Source organism: Arachis hypogaea, chromosome 15, assembly GCF_003086295.3.
Source record: "Arachis hypogaea cultivar Tifrunner chromosome 15, arahy.Tifrunner.gnm2.J5K5, whole genome shotgun sequence".
NCBI classification, from domain to species: Eukaryota; Viridiplantae; Streptophyta; class Magnoliopsida; order Fabales; family Fabaceae; genus Arachis; species Arachis hypogaea.
This window is the reverse complement of record NC_092050.1, coordinates 115665602-115677436: the sequence shown is the minus strand read 5'-3', so window position 1 is coordinate 115677436 and position 11835 is coordinate 115665602. Positions and strand designations below refer to the sequence as shown.

At 28.0% G+C, this 11835-nt stretch overlaps 1 protein-coding gene across 1 annotated transcript; it reads left to right on the top strand.

Moving 5' to 3' along the window:
• The first annotated feature begins 295 nt into the window (after window positions 1–295).
• LOC112750508 (phosphate transporter PHO1 homolog 1) lies at window positions 296–10703 on the top strand. The gene is made up of 14 exons (XM_025799267.3): window positions 296–1034; window positions 1150–1417; window positions 1727–2120; window positions 2225–2273; window positions 2365–2436; window positions 2730–2862; window positions 3988–4108; window positions 4681–4930; window positions 5596–5700; window positions 6198–6242; window positions 6343–6495; window positions 7941–8222; window positions 9181–9317; window positions 10421–10703. The coding sequence occupies exons 1-14, from the start codon at window positions 801–803 to the stop codon at window positions 10509–10511; spliced, it is 2334 nt and encodes a 777-aa protein (XP_025655052.1). The 5' UTR covers window positions 296–800; the 3' UTR covers window positions 10512–10703.
• The last annotated feature ends 1132 nt before the right edge of the window (window positions 10704–11835 follow it).

Below are 11835 nucleotides of genomic sequence, written 5' to 3'. Positions count from 1 at the left end.
TATGATGCTTTTAAGTGACGTATTGGTGCATTCCGCTAGGCATGTACGTGAGATACTTTCACATTGCAAACAAAAGAGGAGATGCTTAGTAATGAAAGTGGGGGAGAGCTTTTAGTTATCCTCAATTAGTGGAAATCAAGCTGGTCTAATTAGAGCACACCTTCGTGTGCTAGCAAATTATTTAGCCAATAAGTCTCACTTTAAATAAAACAAAACGACACGAGCAATTCTTAAGTTAGCTTAGTTTATAGGAAACCACCACATTATTAATAAGTCGCATTTCTACATATATATCAAAAGGAAATTCTCAAAATGGTTTTTGCTTCTAAACTATTGTGACAAACTTTATTCAGTTTCCTCCAAAAATGAAAAAGAGCATGTTCATCTTCTACATGTATTCTCAATTTTCCAACGTGTGCCCAGTGCCCACTTCATCAAAACCACTTTAAAATTCATTCCCACCCTTTTCTTCAAAATCTTCATGAATCATGAGAACATGTCTGGCCAAGAAGTGATCATAACCGGCGGCGGTTCGGTTACTTTTCCGGTGAAACCTTTGCCGTTGTAACATGCCTAAATCCTCAAGTGGAGAGAGAGAAACATAGGATCATAGTACATTATAAAATGTGCTCAAGAGAATCAGTACCATAAACATCATTCAAATACTTTTTCTTTTATCTTCTTTCTTTTCTCCCTCAAACCACTTATAAATAACGCCATCTTAACTCCATTTCAAACTCACCATCCAACAACATAAACAACAATACTTCTCTCTCTCATTAACGCTCCAAAGAACAAAAATGGTGAAGTTCTCTAAGCAGTTTGAAGGGCAACTCATTCCAGAATGGAAAGAAGCTTTTGTTGATTATCGGCAACTTAAGAAGGACTTCAAAAATATTCAATTCCTTAATAATAACAACAGCAACGACACCAAGAACCAAAATAGTTCTGTGCCTAATTCCATTATTTCATCACTAAGAAACTACTCTCCATTTGGCCATCACCAAAATGGAGAGCACGTACCACCAATTCAAGTAAAAAAAATCTTTCCATTCAAAAGCTTAAAAGAAGCCCAACTTGTTCGTTACAGTCGTCATATAATTTTGGATGAATATAAGAGAAAACCTTAATTTGATTTTCCTTTTTCAGGTCCATAGGAAACTTGGTTCGTCATACGACACCGAATTGCTAGAGCAATTTGCCGAAACCGGTGCTATTAAGGAATTCTTTGCTTGTTTGGATCAGCAGCTAAACAAGGTGAACAAGTTCTATAGAACAAAGGAGAATGAGTTCATGGAGAGAGGGAATTCTTTGAGAAAACAAATGGACATTCTAATTCAGCTCAAATTTGCATTCCAAGATCAACAAGGTTCCATAGACAAAGAGTATCATTCCATCTCATGCACATTTTCCAATGGTAACATAATAGCACTTTTCTTCATTCAAAAGCTTGAGAACTCAACATCATTAACATGGAAATTTACGAAGAAATACCATGATTGTTATAACATTTTTTGACAACTCAATATCTTTGACACATTCATGCACAGTTATGTGGACTTTTTATTGTGAAATATTTGCCTTTTGATGAATCAATTGTGAATTTATTACAAGATAAACAATATAATTACTTCAAAATTTTACTGAATTTTGTATTCAACACCTCCATCACTAATGAAAATATGTGATTATAAAACACTAATCTGTCCTCTGGCTTTTGCTTCAGAGGAGGACTCTGTTAGGAACAGAGAAGATCCCGAAGAAGAAACAGAGGAAATTAGCACAGATGAGATTCAGTTTTCTGATTCTTGTCGCGCAGACGAAGTTGGAGAGCCGACGCAGGTGAAGAGAGAAGAAGAAAAACTCAGAACACTCTCCGGCCGTGTTATCAATTGCCAAGGGAAGAATCTCAGGATAAACATTCCTTTGACAACTCCGTTGCGAACCTTCTCGGCCATAACTTACCTTGTCCGGGAAGATTTGATTAACCAGTCAAGGAAATTCAGCATAGGAGCTGGCAAGGTTCATATTAACCAAACAAAGTTGCGCCACTCTGAAAAGATGATTAAACGAGGTTTCATTGAACTCTATAAAGGACTAGAATATCTCAAACTTTACAGGTATAAGATATTTCATTCTTTTCTTCACAAAATCTTAGAAACATAACAGTTAAACCAGAATATGCACTCATACAGGTGTTTTTTCCCATTTTATTGTTGTTTAGGAACTTGAACATGCTTGCATTTATGAAGATTTTGAAGAAGTTTGACAAGGTAAAATGAACTAGAGAATGATGCCGAAAATCAAGTTTCAATTACACATTTGCTAAGTGTTAACAAAAAGCAAATTATCAATGTTTCGCAGGTCACTTCAAAGCAAGTTCTTCCGATCTATCTCAAAGTAGTTGAAAGCTCCTATTTCAATAGCTCTGACAAGGTAAATTACAAGCACAAGTTAAAATTTTCGGTTAACTAAAAATATCTAACTTCAACTCTATCAAATTTTGATGAAATCCATGCATCATACGATGTTGTTAAATCATGTTATGGTGTTTGCCACCAGCAAAAGTTTCAGGCTTTCTCCGACAGTCGCAAGTGGCCAATAATTATCCTACAATTCATATCTGCACCATAAAAATTTAGATATGCTTGTCTCTTAGCACTTTCACTAGAGAATTCAACTATGGTGGAGCTAGCTTTGTTTTGCTTATGTGTTTAAGAAAATGACAGGTGATTAAGCTGTCTGATGAAGTAGAGGAACTGTTCGTCAGGAATTTCGCCGGAGATGATCGAAAGAAGGCCTCAAAGTACCTCAGGCCGAGCCACCGGCATAAAGAATCTCATTCTGTAACTTTCTTCATTGGTGAGTTAAAACTTTACTTCATTTCAACATTTTTTAAAAATGTTTTCTGTTTTGATACTCCACTTTGTAGAATAAGACTTTCTCATTGTTGTCGTGTTCTGATACTCAATCATTATTGTATAACAGAGATCTTTAAGTTTTCTCTTTTGCCATTACTATATCAAGAAAAACAGAATATGGACCCTCAAATCCACTAAGCTGACAAAATAATTTGATGGATTTATAGTACAGGTCCCATGCTACCTTATATTTTATCCAAAATTCTAAACCATACATAACCGAATCAAGAATGAACACAAGCACTTTGTTAAACTTTTGAAGAGAATATTGACACTCAGCACTCATCACGTGTTTATTAAGTCAACCGTCGTAGTCAGTATTACCATATTTCTTTCGCTAAGAAGCATTTGTGTTAAGACACATTGTAAAAAATTGACACTCAATACGTGTCTCTTGTGTCAACCCTTATGGTTATTAGTTATTACTACAATCAATAGCGGCATTTTTTATGGACAACGGGGCCATATCTCTTTCCCGCCAAAGTTTTTTATAGAACGGTAATACTAGAGAAATAAAACAAAAATAGCCAGCACTTATAAATTTAACTAATTTTTTTTATCATCAAATATTTTCGTTAATAAAAGATGGTAAAACTATCTCAAAGAGTTTGATTAACTCAGTTGGTCATATCCTATAATATTATTTTAGCCTCATCTTATTCACTTCTATTCACTCAATATTTATTATTATTTCAAATTTGACATATAATTATATTCAAGTTCCCCGCTGACTATAATATTTTTTTTTACAATGGTTCCTCCCCCCCCCCTTTTTTTTTTTTTTGTATTTCCACATTCACAACCCCATTTGGTGCAATTGTGCAATTACTGAGTTTTGACTATATGTTTTCTTCTTGTAACACACATATTGATTACTTACAAAGATAAAACCATTAGAAATAAGAAGAAACAACCAAACATGAAGTTCTATGTTAATTCAATTGAGGAATTTAATGATGAACCCATGTAAAATTGCCTAACTTTTCTAGCAGAAATTATGTAAGAGTTACAGCTAATGTTTCTTTCTAATAAATATGGTGACTTATGGTCTCTCAAATGAAATCAGGACTATTTGGTGGATGCTTCTTGGCACTTTTAACTGGATATGTTGTAATGGCTCATCTTAGTGGCCTATATAAACCAGAACAGGATTCACTTTACATGGAAACAGTCTATCCTGTACTTGGGTAAGAAAACCTACTTAGCACATGATATGTTATTTTAAGATAAAAACTCAAGTGTAGTTGTTTTGACGTGAAATTGATAATTAAAAATTAGTTAGATAATTTGACATATTTAACTAAATTCTTATCTAATGAGCTTTAATTATCAACTTCACTTGAAAACAAATGCAGGTGAATTTCCACTTTATATTAATTGCACACAAGGTAAAACGTAATTTGAACCTACAACTTTGGTTTAGTTCATGTGCGGTTTACTTTCTAAACTTTTAAGTGTGCAATGTGCCGCTTTATCATTATCAAATGGTAAAACCATTAATGCTTTTACTCATTTATTCTTTCAAAATTATATGTTCTACTCATACAATTATTCCTTAATCGAGGGTGATTTTGGAAAAAAAAAAATTTGCAAATGTTCTTTTTGCACCATTTGATAAATTAAGATATCAAATTACACATTTTATTACGAGTTTAAGAAGTAAATTGTACACTAGTCATAAATTGTGTTTCTTTAAATAGTAGCATGCCACTTGTGAACATAAATTGTTAAGTTGCTTTCTTGCGCCTTGTTTGTGCAGCTTGTTTAGCCTTATATTTCTACATTTCTTTCTTTATGGCTGCAACATTGTGGCATGGAGAAAGACTCGTATAAACTACAGCTTCATATTCGAACTGGTTCCTACCAAGGAGCTAACGTACAGAGATATATTCTTGGTTTGTACAATGGCTATGACCACTGTAGTTGGGACAATGTTACTTCATTTGACTCTTCTAACAAAAGGCTATTCTTATGCCCAACTTCAACATATTCCAGGGCTTCTTATACTGGTAATTTCAGTAAATTATATATCACATCCTAGTCGATATGAAAAATAACAAAAATCAACAAATAATCTATCAAACTTGTGATGTGATTTATTCTCAGGTAATGCGATGCTAGAAAGTGAATTTTTTGTGAATAGTAAAGATTATTTCGTTTATTAAAAAAAAAAACTCACAAAAAAATATCATGTATAATGCACATATTCTTTATAAATTTAGCAAAAATCTTCGTTCTTTATCTAATTTTTCTCCTTCCCAAAGAAATTCCCTTATTCTCGACCGTTAATAGTAAAAGAGATACTGCTAGCCTCTTTATACAAGCAAAGGTACTTGAAATTTCCTTTGACTGGCGCTTACTTAAAAATTCTCTGGGTGCGTTACTGCTTAGAAGTTAGAACAAATCATATTTATGTTATCATCCGTTTGTTACATGACATTATTTATTCGACTTATATTTATTAAAATAAAATATTTTAAAATTATGAGAAAAGCAAGTAATAACTAATAATTACAGTCTTAATCTTATTTTAATGAATATGTAGATCTAATAATATGACATTTTCCGTAATAAATGAATAAGAAACAAAATTATAATTTAAAAAATAATAAGAATTTTGTGTCAGCTATAATTTTAAGTTTTAACCTTTTTTTTCTCTTCACTACATGTGCAGGTGTTCTTACTAATGCTACTTTGCCCCTTCAACGTTATTTACCGATCAACCCGTTACCGTTTTCTTTGTACTATAAGAAACATAATTTTTTCACCACTTTACAAGGTAGGTTTCCGTGGTCTTAATTCTAGGGTAAAATATTTTTTTTTCTTGAAATTTAGTAACAATTTTAAAATTATTTTTAAATTTTATTTTGTTTTAATTTTATTTCAAAAATTTTTTATTTATATCAAATATCATGAGAGCTAATTTCTTAAAAAATTTATGATTAATTCAACAACAAATTTTCAAAAAAAACTTTTAATACAAGCAACACATATTATTATCATATATTATTACTGAATTGATATTAAAGTTTTTGAAAATTTAACTCTCAATGATATATTTAATGAAAATAAAAAATTTTAGAATAAAATTAAAAAAAATAAAACAGAATATTTTTAAAATTTTTAACAAATTTAAAAAATATATATATAATTTATTAGTCTAATTTTAACATCATACCCTATCATATCATCATCAAGCATCATACACCACACAAAATTTTTTGGGAAGAGAAAAACAATGTTCAATAATAACTGGCTTCTCTCTTGTCCCTTCAGGTTGTCATGCAAGATTTTTTCGTGGCAGATCAACTTTGTAGTCAGGTATTATTATTATTATTACTACTACTAGATTAAGAAGAAAAAAAAAAATCCTTAATGTTTGGAATTTGTTAATTGTTATTTCATTACTTTACTTTTATAGGTGCCAATGCTGAGGAACCTCGAGTATGTGGCATGTTACTATATAAGTGGGAGTTACAAAACTCTAGACTATGGATACTGCACGAGGAAAAATTACTATAAAGACCTTGCTTATGCAGTGTCGTTTCTACCCTATTATTGGAGGGCTATGCAGGTAAATTACTTAGCTTTCATTCTGCTTTAAGCTTTCTTGAAGAAGCATATTCTCAAATCCACTACTTATCGCCGGTACTTATTGAATACTTGTTTGTAACTTATAATATTTTTAATTAGTAACAATAATATTAATAATAAACAAATAGTTATTTAAATTAAAAAAATAGTTTCCATAAAATATGAAATCGTGTAGTTAAACATTTGATTTGCTCTGAAATGATGAGATGATTACTATCAATCATATTATCAGTATTAGTAAACTTTATAGCTCTTTTCTTTCAATTTTTTTTCCTCTTTAGATGCTTTTAATCAAACATTATTTAAATTATGTTGATTTTACAAGTTTTTAATAATTTTATAAAAGGATAAATTATAAAAAATGCACTTGAATAATTTTGTTGTTGACAAAAAATATACCTGAATTTTGCTATCGACAAAAATGTTTTCAAATAATTTTAAAACGCGATAAAATTATCTAATATTAAATATGTGTTTCTCAAAAAATACTTTAAAAATTGAATTTTGGTGCGATTTTTTACAAGTATGATAGAAAAATGAGATATTATTATTCTTAAAATTTGGTAATTTTTTACTTAGTATAATTTTTGTGATTTTTTAAAAATATTATTAATTGTTGACCATAAAATCACAAAAAAATATATATACTTAATGAAAAATTATCAAATTTTAAGGATAAAAATATTTCATTTTTTTAATAATCATACTTACAAAAAATCGCATCAAAATTCAATTTCTAAGGCATTTTTTAAAAATATATATTTACTATTGAGTATTTTTGTTGCGTTTTAAAATTATTTAAAGATATTTTTGTCGATAAAAAATTCGAGTACATATTTGTTAGCAACAAAATTATTGGGGTGCATTTTTTGTGATTTAATTTTTATAAAATAAGTCATCTCATAATAATATTTTTTTTGTTTTACACTGACAAATAAATACATCTCTAATGATAGTTATAAGAATCAGATTCAACTGATTAGTTCGATCAGGCTAATAGATAATTAGCCACACACCGGTCAAATTCATGATAAAAAACCAGTTGTTGGTGGATTGGTAAAAAAAAATAGATTAAAAATGATAAACCAATCGAATCAATTTAGGTTTTTTAGTGATTAACTAGTTTAAAATAATAAAACACAAAATTTTAAAAATATATATATTTTATGTATAAATATATTATTTTATTATATTTAATTTTAATTCTAATTAAATTTTAATTAAACATTTAAATATTTAAACTTCTAACTCTATCAGGTTAAATGACCAGTCAATTTTCACAGCCTTATCCCTAACTATTAATTTAGAATATAAAACGGTAATAAATGATCCTTAAACCCATCTTTGTGGCATCAAATATAAAAAAAACATTAAGATCCTAATGCGGTAAAACTGATGTTATACACTCATGAATTGAATTTGTAGTGTGCTAGAAGATGGTTTGATGAAGGGGAAAGAAGCCACCTAGTGAATCTTGGGAAATATGTGTCAGCAATGTTGGCAGCAGGTGCTAAAGTGGCTTATGAGAAAGATGGGAGTAGTAATGTTGGATGGCTATGTGTTGTCATCTTTTCAACTGCAGCAACAGTGTATCAATTGTATTGGGACTTTGTAAGAGATTGGGGTTTGCTTCAATTCAATTCCAACAATCCATTGCTAAGGAATGAACTAATGCTTCGCAATAAAGCCATTTACTACTTTTCCATGGTATATATATATACATCATCATCATCAGCCCCCTCCCCCTCTCCATTGCAATAAAATTCGTATCTTAGTCACCCTCACTTGTTCCAATTCTATTATGATTTATGAGACAAAAATACAAAGAGATATAATTATATAGACAGAAAGATTTTTTTTATCCCACTTTTAAAAATACAAATAAAAATGTCTTTCTCTCTATTCATACAATCAAACGAATTTCTATATCTGTTTCTATATTTTTGTCTCAAAGAAGAACCTAAAAAAATAAATTTGTTTTGATACATGTATTGTTTGCCATGATGAATGTTACTAGTAAAAGTGGTTAGAGCACCCATGACCAATATCCACTAACAAAATTGTTATGTGTAAAAACATATGTTATTTAATTTATTTTTAAATATATTTTATATTTTAATATGTATTTTATACTCATCACTATTCTTTTAGGAAAAGTCTAGGGGGCAACAACTTTGTTAAATTCTTGCCAACATGTAACCAACAAAGAAAAGTGAGCTATTGGATGAAATTTTACACCAATCTCACACCAGTAAAACCATTATTGATGGTTATTTGATTGCTACAAATCACAAAAATTACTGTCCCGTAATATTCCTCATTTTTTTATGTAGAGCTTGTATTATTGATCCACCCAAAATGTATAACTTAATTGAAACTTGCCAACTAACTATCATATTATAAGATCTTACCACGCATCTAGGTGTTCACGACAAAAGGCCACATGAAATGCAGATAAAACCATTATGTAATTAAAGAGAGATTCCTAATCTTGATTGGAATAAAAAGAAAAACGAAAATAAAATAGCAGGGGATTATTAAGAAGGCATTAGTTTCAAATCATGTTTTCTTTTTCTTCTTTCTTTTTATTTATTTTTTGTATTACAAATATACAGAGCTCTCCACTGTTTAAAAGCTCTGATGTTGACCATGGCAATTTCCGCAGGGATTAAATGTTATTCTGAGACTGGCATGGTTGCAAACTGTTGTCCATTCAACTCTTCAAGGCGTTGATTCTCGAGTAACAACATTGTTCTTAGCAGCTCTTGAAGTTATTAGACGAGGGCTCTGGAATTTCTTCAGGTAAACGAGTTCATTAGTTCCATTTATTTTTTACTTATACGCTCCTTGTTTATATTTGCCATTCACAATAAAATGTTTATTTTCATAAAAATGTTCTAACATTTTTCAAATTGTTCGTCATTTTAGAATTTCATTTCATACAAATGCAAAGTTTATACTATATATATTTTTTAGTTTTTTACTCTACAATGTTTACTAACACTTTTGATCTCTTGGAATTCATAAAAATAATTACTAAATTCTAACAATGAATTAAAAAGGTATTATAATCGTGGAAGAATGCTTCATAAATAATTTTCCCAACACCTACTCAAATATTCACTTAAAAAGAAAAAAGAGAAGTGCACTTTTTATATATTTATTTAGTGATATATATATATCCGTTTTAATTTTGAGTAAATGTTGAAGAATTTATTAGCTAGTCATTTTCTTATTTACCTACAATATTTTATATTATAAAATTCTAGAACTCCTAATAATTTCCTAAAGAGTAAACCATGAAATATGTCATTGAATTATCAAGTAATTGATGACAAAAGTACCTTCCAAAATTCTTAATGATAAAAATTCTTTTAAAATATTTTGAAATGCAAAAAAAAAAAAATAATTAAAAATAATTTTTTTATAACTGACGTACAACCTTTTTTTTATTTGACAAATTATTTGTGCATTTGATTTAAAATGTTATAAGAATATTTGGATTACTAGCTATTTAAAAATAACATGCAAAAATTCAAACAAAATTTTGATTTTCAGATTTTTTATTTCATCATTTAAAATTATTTTTGTCATTAATAAAAAAATGTAAAAGAAAATATTTAGCATAAAATTATCAAATTTTATAAATAACATTTTTCATTTTTTAATCATAGTTACAAAAGAGGTATTAAAATTTAATTTATGTGCAAAGTCTTTTTAAAATATATATTTAATATTAAATATTTTTGTTATATTTTAAAAATATTTTTGTCATTAAAAATTTAAAAGATATTTTTGTCAATTGAAAGGGAGAGATTATGTCACATTACATATATATAATTTTCAATCATGAGTAATTTATTTCATGGAAAAGTTTTAACATTGTATAATATTTTTTGTCACAGACTGGAGCATGAGCAGCTAAATAATGCTGGCAAATTTAGAGCAGTGAACATAGTACCACTTCCCTTTCATGAGGTTGATGAAGAAGACTAATAAAACCATTGTTATCTAGATGAATATTTAGAATATTTTTCTTCATTAAAATTGATGTATTATTGATCAACTTGATTATTTCATCGGTTGATTTCACTGAATATGATTCGCAATTGTATACACAATCTTTCATTAACAAAAAATAGAAATTATACTACAATAAAAAATAATAGTATTTATAACAAAAAAAAATTATTATAAAAAATGACAAAAGAATTGTTATAGAGTTGTTGCAATATGTCCATTATAAAAAGTTTTTATAACAAAAAATAAAATAATTATAATACAAAATAACAGTTTATAATAATAATTTTTAGCATAAAAACTAAAATTTATTACAAAAATTATAACAATTTTTTATTTGTAAAATATTTTTTGTAAAATATAATTTTTTTGTCATAAAATTTTGTTACAAAATATAACTTAATTTTATAATATTTTTTATTTTTTAATTACAAAAATATAACATTCATTTTATAACAAATTTTTTTAATACAAATTGGATACATAATTTGTCAAATTATATATATTTTTTAATTATAATATATTAATTAATTTACTGAATAAGTCAAAATAATATAGATTTAAACATCTTTTATTTTAGTTAAGATTATTTTAAAGCAATATAACATTAAAATTAGTTTTACAAGTTCAACCATAAATTAAAAATTATACATAAATTAGTGTCATCAATATATCAAAATATCATTAGGTCTTGTAATTAAGATGTTGTCATTATTTTTGACACTTATGTAAATATGAAAAATCAAAACAAAAATTAGACATAATATATAATATTAATTACAATTTCTGCCACTCACTTTGTTCAAAATTGTTAAAAAAAATTTAGCATAAATTTCTCATAAAACTTGAATATTTTCACTATTTACGGTTTTATAAAAAACAATGCCAATTCATCACTCATTTCTCAGTCATTACCCAATTAATTATATAAAACTAAATAATATAGAATATTTATCATTTTTCAACCATAACACAACCAAAATGAAATAAATATATCCATATGCAATTAAACATACTAATAATATTAATCATGTATTAATACATATTAAAACCATTAGCAATTCTACATGTACCTTAAATTGTCTAACCATTTTCATTGTCAAAGCGCGCTATCAAATAGTTTACAAGGACTTGTTGAGCTTTTAATTGAGATTTTACTTGGGCTAACTCTTTCTCTTAACATATTCATTGTTCTTCAAATTTTTCTTTGAGCATATCTATTTCCTTTGTTAGTTCTTCACGATATTGCATTGTCTCCTTAAATTGAGGTTGAATCTTTAACTTAGTTTTCGAAACTTTT

Bases quoted from the DNA above. Each gene is read 5' to 3' on its own strand.
- LOC112750508 (XM_025799267.3), top strand. From the start codon at position 801: ATGGTGAAGTTCTCTAAGCAGTTTGAAGGGCAACTCATTCCAGAATGG. The intron at 4,931-5,595 runs GTAATTTCAGTA...CTACATGTGCAG, and splicing joins TTCCAGGGCTTCTTATACTG to GTGTTCTTACTAATGCTACT. The intron at 8,223-9,180 runs GTATATATATAT...CAATTTCCGCAG, and splicing joins CCATTTACTACTTTTCCATG to GGATTAAATGTTATTCTGAG.